The 18852-nt window shown below is 39.2% G+C and overlaps 2 protein-coding genes and 1 long non-coding RNA gene across 6 annotated transcripts; 1 reads left to right on the top strand and 2 right to left on the bottom strand.

Annotated features, from left to right (window-relative positions):
* Window positions 1-23: 23 nt before the first annotated feature.
* Window positions 24-6551, bottom strand: spryd7b (SPRY domain containing 7b). Of its 2 annotated transcripts, none has more exons than XM_026375968.1 (6): window positions 6427-6551; window positions 5426-5716; window positions 4286-4402; window positions 3738-3904; window positions 2475-2577; window positions 24-1179 (listed from the first exon to the last, which is right to left on the bottom strand). In XM_026375968.1, exons 2-6 carry the CDS (start codon window positions 5529-5531, stop codon window positions 1082-1084), a joined length of 591 nt encoding a protein of 196 aa, XP_026231753.1. In that variant the 5' UTR covers window positions 5532-5716; window positions 6427-6551; the 3' UTR covers window positions 24-1081. The 2 variants fall into 2 exon arrangements, with proteins under 2 accessions (XP_026231753.1, XP_026231752.1); XM_026375967.1 differs by lacking the exon at window positions 6427-6551 and adding an exon at window positions 5982-6074.
* Window positions 6282-17450, top strand: trim13 (tripartite motif containing 13). Of its 3 annotated transcripts, XR_003299795.1 has the most exons (3): window positions 6458-6494; window positions 14925-15053; window positions 15162-17450. XR_003299795.1 is itself a non-coding variant. In XM_026375965.2 (2 exons), exons 1-2 carry the CDS (start codon window positions 6390-6392, stop codon window positions 8336-8338), a joined length of 1308 nt encoding a protein of 435 aa, XP_026231750.1. In that variant the 5' UTR covers window positions 6282-6389; the 3' UTR covers window positions 8339-10670. The 3 variants fall into 3 exon arrangements, 2 of the variants coding, with proteins under 2 accessions (XP_026231750.1, XP_026231751.1); XM_026375965.2 differs by lacking the exons at window positions 14925-15053; window positions 15162-17450 and adding an exon at window positions 7136-10670 and having other exon boundaries at window positions 6282-6494; XM_026375966.2 differs by lacking the exons at window positions 6458-6494; window positions 14925-15053; window positions 15162-17450 and adding exons at window positions 6899-7038; window positions 7136-10670.
* LOC117153129 lies at window positions 11462-14916 on the bottom strand. The gene is made up of 2 exons (XR_004463551.1): window positions 13445-14916; window positions 11462-12167 (listed from the first exon to the last, which is right to left on the bottom strand). It is a non-coding gene; the product is annotated as an uncharacterized LOC117153129 (long non-coding RNA).
* Window positions 17451-18852: the final 1402 nt, after the last annotated feature.

Below are 18852 nucleotides of genomic sequence, written 5' to 3'. Positions count from 1 at the left end.
ACAACAGGACTCAGAAGGGATGCTTCCAGACACAAACGTTTAATGGATCAACAATATTTGGATTTGCTTGTACAACATCATCATTAGTGCAAACAAAGACAAGCTTTTTAAATATTCGACTTTCACACTTCAGCAGCGGATATGTAATTGCCAAATACAACACAGAACAGACTGACACTTTTAAACACATCTCTAACGAGAGACGACCAGCACCAGCTCTGGTAATATTATGATATAGAATAAATACTCCATAAAATATTTCAGGACAGGGAAAGTGTGGGAAAACTAAAGGGCAGTTCAGAATAGTAATATAGAAATGAATTATAATATACATTAGTTTCCAGCTTGTAAGAAATATTTCACTTTGTAAAACATTTTCCTGCACAGTCATCTCAGCAAAGTCAACCTCAGACGCTGGCTGTCCTCTGGGATTTCCACTGGTATTTTAAAGCTCGCAGTATCACCTCAAACTGAAACAGTGACATGAATTATCTAGTGTTGCGATATCCCTACTTTTAATTGTATTTGTCATTAGGAAAGTGAACAGGATACTGTTAAACGGTGTGTCAGTACTTACAGCTGACTCTCAATTAGTCCACAAGCTGTTTAGTCATATCAAAGAGACATATCACTCTGATTTGAGACTCAAATGAATACAAATAGAATGTATGCTGTGATGTAAATACAAAATCAAGGAGATTACATTTTGACAAACATGAATGTCAAGTGATATCAATAAAACATGGCTTCTGATCCTGGCATCTACACACAGAAAAAAAGTGTTGGAGTTGATAAAAGGTGATTACCACTTACACAAGGTGATCATCGTTTTTTTGTCAGCATAAACAGTAACAGCCCATCATAGCCAACCAATGAAAATCAGAAATCAATATATCCTCAAGGATATTGTTAAATCAATCCAGAGCAGCAGTACAGAGACAAAGTAATCAGAAAAAACAAAACAGGCAGTCAAGCCACAAATAATGATAACATCCAATCAAGGTCAAACTGTAGTGTCACAGAGGTTGGTTTGCTAGAGGAGGGCGATAACGTCGAGAGGGTCTGAGGCTGAAGTGCTCCTTTAGAAGATTTGTTGTTCAAAGAGGATCTTCTCAAATCCTTGTGGAGGTGTGTGATAGAAGTCACTGAACTGGCAGTCTAAGATGGCACTGTCATCCACTGGAACGAGAGAGAGAAGAAACCCAAAGCACAAGCATTAAAGCCAAAGTCTCTTCGACACCTTTTCTTTTATATTTACATGTTCAAGCCTGAGGAAACGGTTACGGTTGTGTTAATAAACATTCATGACTTAATAATAAACAACAAAACACTAAGCAAAGTTTTATTCACTAAGAGAGAAATTGGCTGTTTGGGTGTGGTTTGACCAGATATGACATTGACCTGGCAACAACCCCACAACTGTTCTCTTATTTGATTGATTTTATCAAATACTGATAAGGGACATTCCTTTTTCTTTTTTTTTTTTTCTTCAACTGAGCCCTGCCCACCCTAAACCAGTGAGTAAAGAGTTTCATATGAAAATCTCATTTGACTATTATGTAGTGAGTGAGCAGAAAGTGATTTGAAAAACGAATGTTTTGATCTCTTTATTGTTTGTCTTACCAAGTTGTCTATTCCTAATTCTCAGCAGACATTTTATCTTATAGTAGGAATAGCACCAGTGATGACAGCTCCGTCAAGTACAAGTACTAAACCATGGCAGAGAACCAGTTTACAAGTAGCACCACATGCATGGAAAGTGGTTATTTTTATTGTCTTCAACTGGGCTTTTCCTCGCAAGCCAAATGTCTGCTGTGAAAAAAAAGGCCTATTATTTGAACAGGATCTCAGCATTAAAATTGTCTGAGTTTGGTAATACTGGAATTTCTGGGTGCCTGAATGTAATCAACTCAACTCTGGATTGACATACCCAGCCAGCTTAGTAGCTGACTCATGCAAATCAGCTAGAATAACAGCCCCACACACTCACAACCAGCCAACCAGCATCACAAGTTACAGCAGAGTGAAACTGTTAAGAGATGTCAGAGGTGATGAAATCATCTGCTGCTGTCTAGACCCTGTAACTAAGACACTTCAGCTTATGAAACTTTAGTAAGTAGTAGTTTGATAAGCTACTACGCTAAATAACATGTACATTACATGTTAATAAACTAGCACTTTACATAGTTTTTTAATGTATTACTTATTTTAATTTGTTAAAGAACAACATTTCAACAACAAAAAAATATATATATTTTTTATACAATTAACAACCTGAAATGAGCAGTGTAATATAAAATTGTATAAATACAGCCCTCTAGTGGAATGAAGCTGTAACTGTCATTGAAACATTTAAGAAAAAAGCAGTTCTGCCATCAGTAAGGTTCACATAAACGTGTTCAATACATTTAAAAAAGCTCACAAATAATCCCACGATTGGTTAATTAGTCAGTATATAATGCAAGTTAACTTACCATATACAACAGGGTACACAGTGCCTCGGATCCCTGAGGCAGGACAGTGCATGTTCTTTCCATTCAGATATAAACTCAGCTCCACATGGTCATATGTGATGCCCTGAGGAACAGAACCCAAAATCAACTAATTTAAACCTGGCTGCATTTACTGACATTCATTTAAAATATCAGTATTATACATGTGCCATCATTGTGACTATATGGTAAATTATGTAAAAATCCTACATTCAGGCCAAGTAAAGACAAACAGGAACAGGTTGGACCGGGGTTTATCCAAATAACATATATATATGTATGTAGGTATATTCTTCTTAGCTATCCGTGCCTTTCTGCAGTTAGACCAATGGTAGCTTGAGGTTAAATAATTAAGGTCAATGATATTTCCATTCAACCAATTGAAGTCTCCACCTACTTTCATGTTGACATAGCAAGTAAGTTAAAGTAGTAAACAGAAAACCTGTGTAGGACTGGACTTCGTGTATATTCTTTTGAGTGAATGACAGTTATTGGGTCAAAACCCATCAATCATGAATAGAGGGGTACTTGTATTTTAACAGCTTCCACCTGCTTGTTTTGTGTTTTGTACTCTAACTGCAAGATCTTCTGCTGCACACATACTGAACAAACCACTCTAGAAACTATTTGTACTCCCAAAATTAAAGAGTCCTGACAAACAATCTTTGTAGATAATTGCCACAGATGCTGTTTCAGGGTAATGATGAATCAATTATGTTTTACAAACTGATGCCAAAAAGCCATTTGGTGTACATTTTTCAAACTTTGGTGCAAAAAGGAGGGAGCCCAGCACACATTAGAGCATGATTTACAATGTGGCTGTTGCCATTTAAGGCAAGTTTACATGTGACTTGCAGGCCAGCCATGTTACAACAGGCTTCTAATAAATTATTGGTTTGTAGAGGTTGACCAAGCTTTGTAAACACATACAATCGAAGGTCACATGTCTGCTGGAAGATCATGAGATAGCTCAGTGTGTGTACAGAGTAGACTGATAAGTATAAATCTCATCAACATTGGTGCAGTAGCTCTATTCTGCAATAAATTGCATGAGTACTTATGTCACACAATACAATCCCTGTGTTTTAATTAGAAACAAGAAGGCTTGCTCATAAGATTTAAGCCCATTAATATTATTCATACATTTCAGACCACGTATGTGGTCAGATAAAACTTAGCTGCTGCTTTAAGTACAACACTTCAATCCTTATATTCAGGATCGAGTAATACAAACTCTGCACTTACCACAATGTCACCCTCCTGGGGAAGGCTGTTTGCAGGTAGACGACTCTTCTCTTCATTATTGTGGTACACAGACCCATCATGCCTCAGGACTAGGCTGTTTGTGTCTCTGCCCAAAGGCACTTGATTAAGATTCACTTTCTGAGTAGCCACACCCACTCCCCACACACCTAGAAAAGAAGAACAAAACTGAAGTATCTGCTATTTTACCAGTAAAGAGACTAGAACATGCAAGCGATAAAGTTAGCAGGTGAGCTCCACAGGTATAGCATGCTCTGCATAGCAAAACAAGTCTAAGACTAGTGAGTGCTACTTTAGTGTAGGCTGTTTCATTTGGAAGACAGCAAATGGGCCATGTCCTCAGTTGCTGTCCTTATAAGTGTACAGAATTGCATGCAGTTAAAAGTGTACAGTGTAACTACTAAAAGATGCACTACGTCAGAATCAATAATGACCTCTACAAATGCCCCAGAAAATGTAAATCTGGCACGCTGAGAAGGAAGAAAAAACATGGAAGCACTGTCATCATCAGCTACAAGCCAAACACTTACCAGTGGACTGGATCTTAAATTCAAAATAACTTTTGTTCTGGTGCAGAGGAGCATTGGCCAGGCAGCCTCCAGTGCCACATATTCTCCGTCCGCTCTTAACAATGACAACATCTGTCCCTGAAAAACAAAAAAAGAGTACGTTTTTCAGTACAATCACAATTCTAGGATAAAACTGACAGCTCTTTTCTGCACTGACAATTTTGTCAACTTTTAATTATTAAGGAATTCTTCATTTAAAAAAATATTATTAAAGAGAATTATTAAGTAATCATCTCAATCTTGTCTACCTAGACGTTTTAAAATGAAAATTGTTAATCCCTTTTTTTTTTTTTAAATGAGACAAGTAATAAACTGGTTGATATACACATCACATGATATTACACCTATTTATCAGAATAAAAACACTTGTTAGTTATTCAGTTCATAATGGTCCACTAAAAACTAGAAAACTAAGTAATCAAAACGCAATTCTGTGTAAGGTCAGAAGCGTGACTTTAATTGACTAGAAAAATTTGGACATAAAAAGACAAATACGCTAGTATTAGTCGGTTTGTTAGTGGGTTTATTGCAGTTTTCCCCACAACACTCGTACTTCAATATCAATATATCTTCAATCAAACTACCGACTACTCTGCCTTTAGTCTGGTACGACAATTTCAGCTGGTCGTTTTTTGATTCCTGCCGAAGATTTTGGTTTGGTGTCATTATGGCCAGGCAGGCAGGCAATATTTAATTAAATTTGAAGAAACATCACGTATTCATTCGTACACTCAACGCTCAAACCTCAATCAGCCTTTATTAGCTTTTATTAGCACTAGCCAACATGACTTTTTTAAGTCGTGATCGTGCTAGCATGATGGGTGTTAGCTAAAACAGCATGTGTGAGAGGACATGACATCGTGATCTGATTCAGGCTCCACTCGAGTTTCTTTTTGGGTCCGAACTAACGGCAAGTTGTGTTTTGCCCGGATCCGGATCAGAGTGTTGATTATGTGGGCTGTTTATGAGCGTAGTTAAGATTAGCCGCGTTGGCTAGCAAACAGTAACGGCGGAAGTAGCAGACCATCATGTCACAGAAACAGCGTGTGTAAACAAACCATCTGCACATCAACGGTGTGAAATAAAGTCAAGTTCACTTACCCATGTGGTGTGTATCTAACTGAACAGTGGGCATTTCTTTGAGGGGTATATGCCCCGATCCGCCATCTCCGCAGCAGCCTAGACAACACGTAAACATCGAAGCCATTCTTGCCTCAGTGCTAGCTAAACATCCGGAAACGAGGTCATCCCATCGAACCAAAGAGCGCTCGGTGTTAAACAGCCAGGCTCCCCCCTCAGGCGACAGCGGCACACTGCGGCAGAGGTCGGTACTACACAAGCCCCCGCTACCTCACTGTATCCAATCACAGTGGCTAAGATAGGCAGCTGCTCCTGATGGCATGGAAACAAGGGAAGAAAATCAAGGTCAACATTTCCACACGTGACTAAGTAACTATTGGATGTCGAAGTTACATAACCACAAGTTGATAGAAAGTGAGTTTGGTGTAAGTAGTGATCACAAGCTGAGTCGGTCATAACAACGCATAAATAAAGACGATTCTCAGATGCTGTTTTGAAGTGGTTTGAAATTAAAGCAAGTGCAATGTCACTGCAGCTAGTTTATGTTTAATCGTGATAACCCAGATAACCCACCTACCTACTTAGTGCGACACAGCACTCAAGTTGACTTTGTGCACCAGTGGATGCACCTGGCGCCTTCACTTGCACCGTGTACTGTTTTAACTGTTTACATATGCACATACAGACATGCAGCCACACGAGTGACTCAAGTGGGCCAGTATAAAAGCCCGTTATGCCAAGCTGGGACTGAAACCTAGTTGACAGTTTTTCACGCTGTAATGTTTTGCATAGCAACAGCCCCTCCCCCATCCGACAGTCAGGGATCCTCTGCAAGTTACCCAAAGCGCACAGAAGCCAAAACAAGCCACTGCTCACAGTGAAGCTGTCAAATAAATCCAAATATAATCGTCCTCCACGTTGCAGACATTGTACTATGGGTTTAAATATGCCTGTGCACCAATGCAAACGAATCAGTGCTTGTTAAATGTATGTGTGCAGCACTGAAGTGGTTAACTCTGTACCCGGAAAGGGCGAAGTCTGCACAGCAACAAGCGCCATGATTGCGTTGCACTGTGCGTCTCAGCAGCTGGTGAGTGATTCCTTTGGTCCAGTAGTTGCATGTTACTATGCGCTTGCAAAATCTGTCACAGCCCTCCTTCAGTACCTTGCCAACAGGAGCAACGCTATAGCGAACGCTGCTTGTCGATAATTTGTCGCAGTGGATTGGTTAGTCGGCGGTAATTTAGAGCTCGGCTGAGCTAACAGCAGTCGGGCTGTTCTGTAAAGCAAAGCTAAGGAAAAAACAATCGTTAGTGTTTATAGTTTGCTCCTGCGACTTTATAAACGATCCACACGTATATCCAGCTTGTTTCAAGTGTCTAACAACGCCAGCAGGTCCGAGAAGGACTCCAGAAAGCAGGATGCTACTAAACGTTAGGTTGGCGACGCCAGCCCTTGGCAGGGCTGGTGCCAACCTTTTACGCGGGCACCGCGTTGCGAGTCAGTTTCGCTTTCAGGACGGGGCCACTCCTGACACAGCTGGAACATGACTGCGAAATCTGTATCCTTTGCGATGCTACGGCATTTTCGTGTGTAAATTTATTGCCGCTGCTGCCTTACGTGGCACGATCTGGGTGCGTATTATGTAAGCATTTTTAAGAAGTGTTGATTTACTGGGCTGTCTTCACTCACATGAAGCAACGATTTGACGCTTGGATAATGTGTTTACAGGAAACCATGGAGCAGCTAGAAGAGGAACTTACTTGCCCAATCTGCTGTAGCCTCTTCGAGGACCCACGGGTGTTGTTGTGCTCGCACAGCTTTTGCAAGAAATGCTTGGAGGGACTCTTGGAGGGGAACCGAGGTCCAGCGTACAGAACACCACTTAAATGCCCCACTTGCCGCAAAGAGACCCCTCACAACGGCGCAAACAGCCTGCAGATCAACTACTCTTTGCGCGGAATAGTGGAGAAGTACAGCAAAATAAGGGTGATGCCTAAAATGTATGTTTGTAAACAACACTGTGGCCAGCCCCTTAACATGTTTTGCGCCACGGACTTAAAACTCATTTGTGGGTTTTGCGCAACAACAACAAATGACCACAAAGGGCACGCGTTCTGCTCCTTGGAGGAGGCATGTCAACGAGAGAAGGAGGCATTTGAAGAGCTGCTTCACGGAGTGCAGAGCTGGGAGAGCGCAGACATACTGTCCTGCCTGGAGACACTACAAACCAATAAGAAAAAGGCGCTACAGTCGGTGACCAAGGACGCAGAGAAGGTGACAGACTACTTCGATAAGCTCATCAGTTCGTTTGAATGCAAAAAGAGCGAGATCCTCTCCGATTTTGAAACACTGAAGCTGGTGGTGATGCAAGCGTACGACCCGGAGATCACCAAGCTGAGCGCAGCGCTGGAGGAGCAGAGGCTGGCACTCAGCATCGCCGAGTCTTTCAGAAGTGCCTCCGACCCCCTGTTTTTTCTGCAGCAGATGCAGGAATTTCGGGGAAAGTTGCAGGTCCTTCAGGGGACTCCACTGCCCTCACCCAAGGACATGGACATCGGACCCGTCGTGCCAAATTTCGATGTTAAAAAGTGGGATTCAGTGAGGCTCAGAGAAGTGGACAAAATCTCAGTCCCTCACGCGAACGGCTCGTACCGAGCGGGGAGCTCACGGATGACAGCTCGTGGATTGAAGACCTTGTTTATGAGTTTGTCCCTGCTGACACTATTCCTGCCGCCGTGCAACCTTGCTGCATACGTGTCCTCTCATCTTGAACCATTTCTCACCACAGTGTCCACGCACCTTAACCACACTGACGTGTACCTGCGCGAAATGACTGACTTGTGCACGAGTTTGATTGGCTCAGGTCAGGAGTGTGTCGTGAACCTAATTGTCTCCACTGTCAATTTTATTGGCAGTTGTAAGTTGTTTTAATTACTGGCCTGTGGCGTCTCATGCACTAAAAACAACGACGTCAGGTCGAGGTGACCCGTGTGGTCCACACAACTAGTGACAGATATACTTCTAAATACATGGAAACACTTGTTTATGATCTTATTTGTAATTAATTGTGCTTTTTGTTTAAGCTCTGACCTCAAAGATGCCATAAAATCAAGAATCATACAATCAGTCCTTAAGCCACAGATTGTAGTTTACGTTTACTTCAAACAAACCTAATTTAAATTACACTCAACGAATGTGCAATCTCTTCTTTTTTTTATTACGGTGACGACTTTCTACATGTCCAAGATGGTCTTGATAAATAAAACAGAAATTCAAGACACCGTGTTGTTTGTTTCATTTAGTGCGTCAGGCCAAATCAGACCACTTATTGAGAGACACGGTCGAGCCAATGAAGCTGGCAGGTTAGTCATAAGAGAGACGTGCTGTGTAGTTCATGCTCTCTTCCCCGCAGAGAGCGTCCGCAGCACGGTGATGCTGCAACCTCTTCAAGGTTACAAACGTTGCATAACAGGGCCCACGTGAAATATTCAGCAGGCTGCAGACGCAGTGCAAGAGAAAAACACAGTTACAGCAAATTATTGTTTTACAAAGAAACCTGAAATTTGCTCAGCCACTGGTAATAATTTACTTAAGGACACATGATTGTCATTTGTGCTGGGCAATCCCTGTTTTTCTATAACTTGCATTTGCAGAGGTTCATGCGACTCCTTCGTTGCATGACTTATACAGTCTATAAAGTGAAACATCCGCATGCGCTTACATTACAGTGCAGCCAATTTAACGTCATGCGTCCGACTTTAGATCCCAGATCAAAATGCAATTGTGTGGTGAAGTGGAAGTTGTTAAAATTCTAGGTTATAGCTCGGCGAGAGGTTTGGCCAACAGCACCAACAGTAATCTTTATTAAAATAGGTCAGAGCAAACAGTGTAAACAAGTGAATTGTGCATCGATCATTTATGCTTTTCAGATGTATTCCCCTGTGTACGTGTATTTTGGAAGTGAAAAAAAGAGGAAATCCTAAAATCAGACCACACAGTGAATCTGTGATGTCAGCACTGACCATAATTCAGGACGCACGTCATGGCACGCATGTACATATATTTAGCCTTCTGTTGCCGGGCAAATATAGGCTCAAAATAAAAGTACCACACTGCATTAATATTTTAATTATCAAAGCACGCACATTTAAATATAGCCTGACAAACCTTAATTAAGAAATAATATTGTGAACAACTACTTGTCAAAAACTACAAAGCCAACCGCACCATAGGATCACTTTATATTAAAGTGGACCCGTGATGATGGTTAATACAAATTCAACTTCCAGTCACCATCTACACAGTCAGTGACGAGTCAAGGTCCAAATAATAAGTAAATAACCAGAATCCGTGGATACACTTGTCTTCTCGCATCCTTGGATCAGGTCAAGCACTTTTACACTGGTGTGGTCCAGAGTGTGTGATTGTAATTTAAGTGAAAATCTGTTTTATTATTTCTCTTATGAAAACATCTTTTGTGTTTTTTCTTAAAGTTATATACATTTTACACAGTAGTTCCGTTTTCTGAAAATTCAAGTGACGAATAACGAAGATGCGCATCCAAACCCTACCGGTGCCACTGTACTTCTTTATTTATACAAATTATTTAAATGTGCACGCTCGATATAAATGCTTACATATATGTATAAAATGGCACAAAAGTTAAAAAAAGACCAATTTTAAAACATGCTAAATAGAAAACTGGGTATTTCAGGCCGCTGCTTCCACATTTTGATGCTTTGCTGTGCGGAGTTTTTTTTTTTTTTAAGTATGCAAAACATTGAACCTAAAATTTAAATCACTGCACTTAGATACAAAAGATACAAGAATTCACTAATTTCTTCAAGATGTATGATGATTTATGCTGCCGCTATGAATACACACACTTGCAGTAAATGTATTTTCAAAGTGCACCTTGACATTGCGTTATAAAAAAAATGAGTCTTATTAAATTCTGGTTAATCCTCTTTTAAATTTAAACCATATTAATGCCTGGATGGTATACGTACTACAAATGTATTTTACATTTGCAAAAAGGCAAGCCTTCATTTTAAAAAAGTGTTTACACAGATGCGCAAATCCTCATTACCATTTTATCTCAGTGTCATTTTGCGTAAATTTGACTTTTGTCAAAACCCTTAATTCCGCTTTTAATAAGCTAATTAAAGACGGACAAACAAATAAGAATTAGAATTATTTAAAAATAAAGAAGAAACAGAAAGGCCCAAAAGGCCAAATGGAAGAAAACTGCTGTGCGTTTTATTCAGTGGCCAGAAAAATATTACTGGACCTCACGGTGTTTTAATAAAACATCCGTGTTCTGTATGGAAATTTATTTTAAAACTTATGTTGCAATTTATTAGATTTTTTATAACTTTATATAAATTTCAAGTGCTCGAGTTCACCTAGATTGTGCAGCCTAATGTTTTAAAGTCAGAGACAGCTGCTCAGCTGTCCCAGAGGTCTGTAAAACAGCCTTTTATTAACTACGTCTGATTTAGGATTATCATGAGCCGAAGTCCTGGTCCAACAGAAATGTCCGTATAACGTTTCTCTGCGTTTGAAGAGATTTTAGTATTAATAAAAGGACAGAATGTTAGTTATTTTACTGAACATCTGAATGCAACAACACAGTTTTTTAGGTATGCGGCAGATATAATATGCAACAAAGCGACTCCGTCGTTAACATAGAGCAAATAGATAAAGACAATGTGAGGCCTAAACCAAACATGCATGTCTTAAACAAAAATATTCTGACTCTTATAAAGTGAATGCCTTATTTACACAAGATAACTGTTGTGCAGAGACTACAGCATAATAACCGTAATGACTATAATCCGGACTAAATCTGTGTGTCGGGGCTCATGCTGAGCAGGCCGGACATCCCAGTAGCTCTGCAGCAAGGCCCCGCAGACCGTGTGCACGCGTTCCTCTCTGAGGATGACGGTATTACAAAAAAAGCTAGTTCACAATTTCCAGTGTGAACTACTCCTTTACATACCTTGATATAAAACGATGCGATATCCCGACAACAAGCACGCCAAACACATTGTAGACAAAATCCAATTTCAATTTTTTATTTTTTGCAAGTTTGCAGACAAACACATTTCAATTTAAAAACAAGTCTGTGTTGAAGGTTTGAAATGTGTGTTAGAAAAAAACCACTGTTCCACACCTCCTGCGTGCTCCGAGTACACTCAGTGATTAGTTGCTCTGATTGCGAGTGGCCAGCTTTGCTTCAGCAGCACGATCAATACTGGAGGCTTCAGCTAGAGTCTTAACTCCAATATTTACGTGCTGCTACAGTAAAACGACCAGCAGATCAGAATGATAACTTTTATAATCGAGAAAGAAATGCCTATGTGGCATTAGTTCAGACAGTGCAGCCTAGTACAAGTAAAAGGTAACTTCAGTCATCACTGAAAAGGTGTAAAATGTTGAAGAACTGAGAGGTGACAGCCAGGTTGTGTTTTCAGGCTTCACTGCAGCAGCACAGTATGGCCTGTATCTCACTATAACCCACAAACCATTCCGTGCTGCTACAGCATCGCCAGAACTGCAGTGATGGTCTCTCCGCCTCCAACTCTTCTCATCTTCTGTGATATTTACACTCTCTTTATCTTCCAGCTTTCAAGTCCTTAGCCCAAATAGACTTAAGACGTATCATTTATCTACCTAAAGACGTTCAGCATCATGATCAGCATCTTTTGCAGATTGAAGTCACATTTCCAGTCCAGAAGCAGGCAACGAGGCTCTCCATCTGAAACACACAGCAAGACAATATATTTTAATTTCATTCTGAGGTCAGCCTGTCAATAATGCAGTTTTTATCATCCAAGAGCACTGTGTAGCCAAAAGTATGTGGACAGCAGAATATTAAACTTGTATGGTTGTTGACAATCTCATTTCAGAATCAGGGGCATGAATATGCTGCAGCACGGCCTCCGCTCCCCCAAGAAAACCTTTCACAAGATTTTTGAATCTGGCGGAGAAGATTTACACCAATTTAGCCACAATGCGAGGTTGTGTGTTGATGTGGGGGTGATGACGCCTGGCTCAATGTCAGCTTCCAATTCATTCCAAGGCTGCTGGAAGGGGTTGAGGTCAGAGATCTTTCCAGGCCAGTGAAGTTCTTCCAAATTAAGACAGTTATTTGTTTATTGCTTAACGCACAGGGACATTGCTACGATTCACAGGAAAGGGTCTTCCCCAAACTTTTGCCACAACACTAGAAGCACAGTGTGGTCTAAAATGACATTGAGTCCTGTTGCATTAGGATTCCCTTGATTGGCGTATAGAAGGAATAGAGTTGGCTACAGAATGACCATAAAGCATTGTCAAGTCATTTCATCTTAAATTAATCACTACAAGTAGATACATTTTGTTAAAGTCACAAAGATCACTACTTGTCAGAGAAAGCATTCAGCAACTGAGCACTCATAGGTTCAGAGATAGTTTCATATTTGGTTAAATAGTTTTTAACCAAACATAAACCACTGTACCTAAACTGCAGAAAATGAGCCAAAATATTACTACAGTGACCTCTGTGAAACAGCTTCACTGGAGAAAAATGCATATGGTTTTTGATGAAGCAAGAGTCAAGTTACTGGAGAGACCACAAACCAAAGTTTGCACAAGTGTCAAGAGTTATTGTTTGTTTAAGAATCACTGAGCACATCAGTGAATCCCTACAAGCATCATTGTTCAATAGATGACATCACGTGTGGAGGAAAACAGGATTACCCAACTGAATGAATCATTAAAGTATTTTAGCTACCAATTTAAATACACATCTAAATTATTCTGGAAAATGTCATCATTTAATATTATTAATAATAATATATATATTTATATATTTAAATCCACCTTTAACAAAAACATACTTTGTATGCAAATTGTTAAACTATTCTGATAGAATCCTGCTGAAGATCGGGTCCAACGATTGTGTTGCCACTAGAGGTCTCAATGGACCTGTAATTATGACTGGTCTGAAATGGACCTGATGCCTGAATCTAATGACATCTCTGACATACGTACTTTCCAAAAAGCCTAGGATAAGACATGCAGTCCCCTCCCTCTCTCACACACAAGCTCCAGTGCAGCTCAAAGAATACTAGTTTAAAACAAAAAAAAAAAAAAAAAGAAAGAAAACATTCACATTACATTAACATCACATGATGAGGAAGGTAAAAGCAAGTATCACTTCCAATACACAGAGGGAAAAGCAGACCCTCAAATTAAGATTTGTAAGCTTCACCAATCTCATAAATTACACATCATCTTCACAATTAAATTCTCCGCCGAACATGACTGGAAAACGATATATAAAAAGGGCATTTTCCAAATTCAAAAAAAGTTGCTATAGTGACACACTACACATTTTGAGCAACAGCTGTGTGAAAGGCCAGAGAAATCCAGTGTGAAAACCTGTGGTGTAGCTCAAATAGATAGCAATGACTACATAAACCCAGTGTTAAAATCAAATTTTCCACAAACTACACCTCTAGTGCCATCACATTAGTAACTGTGCATCGATCACTGCAAAATAGCTTTATTTTGAGGAGGAAATTATTTTACCTGTGTTCTCAGGTAGAGAACACAGGTGCAACAATGTTGTCTAGTTGGACACACCTGACAGTGGCAGGAGGGAGGGAAGACAATGAAAACCAGTGTAGTACTCTCCAATTTAAAAGTTGAGTAAGTGCCTATAATTACATGCAACACTTATGCCACATAAAACCTTAGCACAGAAAAATACAGTACAAAAATATTTTTATTCTGACTATCAAGCACTTCCTCTGTAAATTAGAGTGCACATAAATAGAAATTTTACAAATTAAATCTGTCTTAAAATTTCTTTTGCTACAACATCTATAGCGTATGACAAATTAATTTTAAAAAGTATCATAATAAGTAAGGCTGTAAACTTAGCTCTGTGCAAGACATATTCTGGTGAAATCTACCCCACATTTCCTATCAGAGTCTATATTCCCTGCCAAAAAAGAGGGAGCAGTGACAGCTACTAGAATGACTGCCTAATTAAGTTATGTGAGAAACAAAGAAAATAAAAAAAATGTTCTAAAATCAAAATAGTATGTTAAAAAAAGTAACACCCATCAGTTAGTTTCAGCTTTTCAAATTTTACAATTTACACAATGTACATTAGCAGTCCAGACCAAATTAGAACTTTTAAGACATGAGTGGTTGGGGGGTGGAATGGATGTCTGACATTATTTCTAACATTTGAACCAAGCTAATTAACATGTAAATAGAAAAAGAAATGATAACCGGGTTTAAGGATTATAAAAAAATGTTGTTAATTGTACCATTAATTGTAAGCTACAATTACAAACCACTACTTTGAGCAGAAAACCACCGATGCCCCCCCCCCCCCCACCTGAAATTTTACACATGTAGTTGTGACACAACGAAGACAAACACAGGAAATACAATGCACATTAACTTGTGACTTACATACAGGTTTCCTCTTACTTAACTTGTACATTTCTTCTTTTAGCCGATTTCATGTAATTTACCGAGGCCAAGACTGGATTGTGTGAATTAAACTGAAGCTGCCGTGAAACAACAAGGTTACCATGTCCATCCTTGGAATTACTCAACAAAAATGCACAAAGGAACTAAGCATGTAGGCTATTTAATTTCCTTTTAAGTGGATAATTTCTTTACAAGCCCTGGTGAAAATGCTCACATCAATGACACTAACCTCTCCCTATTCTTCTCTCTCTCCTTTAAGGAAGCATGCCCGGACATGTCATCGTCACTGCTCAGCCTTTTTAACCCATTCCTACGACATTTGCTCCCTATACAATGGCCTCAAAGAGTCACCTGACCTCAAGGTTGAAGGTCAAGTAACCTCCTACACCCCATCGGGTACAGGAACACGGACATGACAGCCCATCACCGCCCCAGATCAAGTGGTCTGGGCTGTCCTCTTCTGGTCTGTGTTACAGAGTCTTCTGTCTGTATAAACAAAAACTAAAGGGAGATCTACAATGACATCCTAAGCTGTGAGGGGAAAAAACCCTGATTAGAAATCACATGAAAAGATCCATGCAAATTTGACTCTGATTGTGTTCATAATGCTTTCTATCATTGGATAGTGGAGTGCAGAAGGAAACTACTCCAAGTTAAATATCAGCAGACACAACAGTCTAGTTTGAAAGCCATAACAATTAAAAAACATTCAGATAAATACTTGTATTAGCCATGAGTTAATGAATGTAAATCTAACTGCACTTTCTATGTTCACTCTGGCATCCCAAGCAAATATGTCCCTACAAAATGACAAGTACATCATTTGTAACATTTAAGCTAGATAATACCAGGTCTTAGGCTAGCCAAACTATTGTTGTCCTGTGTTTGGTAGACATAGTACAAATATACTACGTTCACAACTTTAGATGTATTTCATCGGCTACTTTGGTAGAGTGTACAAAGCATAGCAACAGCAGTAAAGGCTAAGCTCACCCATAATGAGAAAATAACTGATTATAAAGAAAAAAGTATACCACCGTTTATTAATAATACTTTGTGATGGTGTCCAAGTGTAAAAGCTACCAGGAGGTGGTGAATGTTCATTGTACACCAGGGATGCAACAAACACCACCACTGTAATACTATGTGTTAATCCTAGAAAAACGTGTTACATTTGCACTGCCAGCAAAACATGTCCAGCAGGCCACAGGCAGTGGGACTGGGATTCCCTGGAAGGGCTTCAGCCATACCTAGTCAGAAAAGTAAATAAATAAATCTAGAAACATGTAAAAACACATACCTGACAAAGACAACTGTATTGCACCATTTCATAAGACAACACTGGCAGATATGCGAGAGTGACCTCTGAGTCATTTTTCCACCCCACAGGTATACACCACCCCTTCCACTTACTGTTAGGTGTGCCTGTGACGCTTTGGAATATTCACACTTGACATATGCAATATATTTACTTATAAAAAGATTATTTGCAACACTGGACTGGAAATTAAGTTTAGATTTAATAAATAATAAGTAACTAATGTATGAAACTGGTTGATGGAAGCACAAAAAACATCAGAAGTAATGAAAAATGTAAATTATTGTGCCGTTTTTAATTTGTTACTGAGAGCATGCCTTACAAAAGTGGAGTCAATGACTTCACAGGTTTGTCTATGGTCAGATATTTAATTTACCTCTTTAAAAGAAAGCATGGACCACATAAGGTTTCCTCAAGACCAACAGCAGTGTCTGTCATATAAACACACCAGTGTGTCTGGTAAAATATTTAATGCAAACACAATTGCAGTACCTGCTCCTACTGTGTAAACAAAGTGTTTCAGCTCCGTATTACGTATTCCGCAGCAAATTCATTTCTGATTTCTCCAAAATTATTTACCACTTCATCTGAACTATCTCAGGCTTCCTCCTACTGCTACGAAAGACAGAGCAGCAATAAACAGGATGCAGACAAAGCACTACACTGTGATGCAATTTCAAAAGTACAACATGAGGACCTGATTTACACTTGACCAATAGCATTAAACTATAAAAAAAAGAATGCCTCCAACCACATCAAGAAATTAAGTTCTGACAACTTCCACAACTTCTATCATTACAGTAAATCACTAAATACAGACTCGTCTGTAAGGCTCAAATTAATATTCAAGTAAAGTGTACTCCATGTTATATGTGCATACACACACAAGCAGAAGGGGCAAAAGAGGAAGCAAAGCTAAAGTGTGAGTTGAATGGCACACCCATACACAAGCACAAAGACTATACTTGTTTTTTGTGCATATTCCAACTCAAATGCCTCGTTTAAATTCAGATACTGACATTTCTCTGGTTGACAGTCCAAAAAAATGTTAAATGCTCATGACAATCAAAATATTTCCTGCTAAAAATAATGAGGTTTTCTGAGGACTTGCAGTTCTGTTACACTGCTCAGTGAGCTTAAACATTGACACAAAAACAAACAAACCAAATAATTTGTATTATGCCTCTCGTGTATTTTACGGCTCAAATTATAGAAAATAACTACATGCCAATAAAGACTATAATATTCTTCTATTCATTTCACTTTGTTCTTGGCTAGGCCTGACCTACCTACTTACAACTGTACAGGCAGTGACAATTACACAACAGTGGATCACATCCAACATCATGAGTGCTGACATTACAGTCAAAAATGCACCAAATTAGCTGTTAAAGCAAACTTAAAACTGATCCATCGAGACATTGTTGGTCACACTGTATTAGAAAGTACCTGTCTATGTGCACCCAAGCACACTGCCTGATTCTGGGAAGTAGGTGAGGTGTTGCTTGTTTACCAAGTTAAGGGTAATAAAATCAAAATTCAAAAAACATCCAACAATATTTTAGGATCATTATAAATCTTTCCAATCTAATCACTTACAAGTTATTACTTTGGGCTAATCTGTGCCCTTAGGTGGAAAAAAAGGCTGGTGCAGCAAAAATGAAAACACCATGTGTGTCTAGTCAGAGGAGGCTTACTCTTGCTATGTCAGATCTTACTGCCAGTGCTGTTGCAGGTTATCATATTACTACCTAAAATTTAATTATCAAGCGGAGACGTGTTCTTTTTAAACATGCTGTCCAAGTTCATCTGTCACTACAGGGAAAAAAAACAGCAATAATTTGCAGCTGTTTAAATGCAAAAGGCACAAAAGATCAGACCTTCAGATAAGACTGGCTGACATTTTGAAAATTCAGAAATATTTATAAAGCTGCTAATTGACTAGCCTCTATACATTAGTGTTCACAGCAGATTATCCCACCTAAGCATGTCACTAAATATTAAAATATTTTTGAACAGATTTACTGAAAATGTAGTGACACATACACACACACCATACGAGCAGTTGGAACAAAACTGGCAATTATTTAAAAATGCTGGTGCAACTGTATAAATGGTTTTAAGCTTTTAATCATTTTAGTAAAACGGGTATAAAGGCCTATTCTCTACAGTGATGCAGCACCTACTGTATGCAAAAATCAAAGCAAATGCAAATCATGTGCTTGTGAGAACCATGCAAGGACCTGACACCCTCATATACTGCACTGTTGCCACTAGTGACATCAAATTCAACTTGGTGCTTAAATACATCATGCAAATTAAACAGACAAGAGCTTAATTTATGGTTTATGTAGGATGACCACAATTTAGATTCTTACAGAACTTAAATTATGCTAGTTATGTTCTGCAAGAGAAGTGACTGATACACATAATAAACATTTTGACAGCTTGTATTTAATGCTACTGAGATATAGAACTGAAACCAAAGGCAACTTCTGGAAAACAACCAACAAGACCTGTGAAAACCTGTTCCCATCACAGCAAATTTGAATACTATAAAGTTTATGCTGAGTGTTGCAAAAAGAAGGAAGAGAAGAGTGGGGGTTCGCTGCAGCCTGCCTACAACACATGT

This window comes from Anabas testudineus, chromosome 21, assembly GCF_900324465.2.
Source record: "Anabas testudineus chromosome 21, fAnaTes1.2, whole genome shotgun sequence".
Classification (NCBI taxonomy): Eukaryota; Metazoa; Chordata; class Actinopteri; order Anabantiformes; family Anabantidae; genus Anabas; species Anabas testudineus.
Note: the sequence above shows the minus strand (reverse complement) of the source record. Positions and strands in the feature narration are given on the sequence as shown.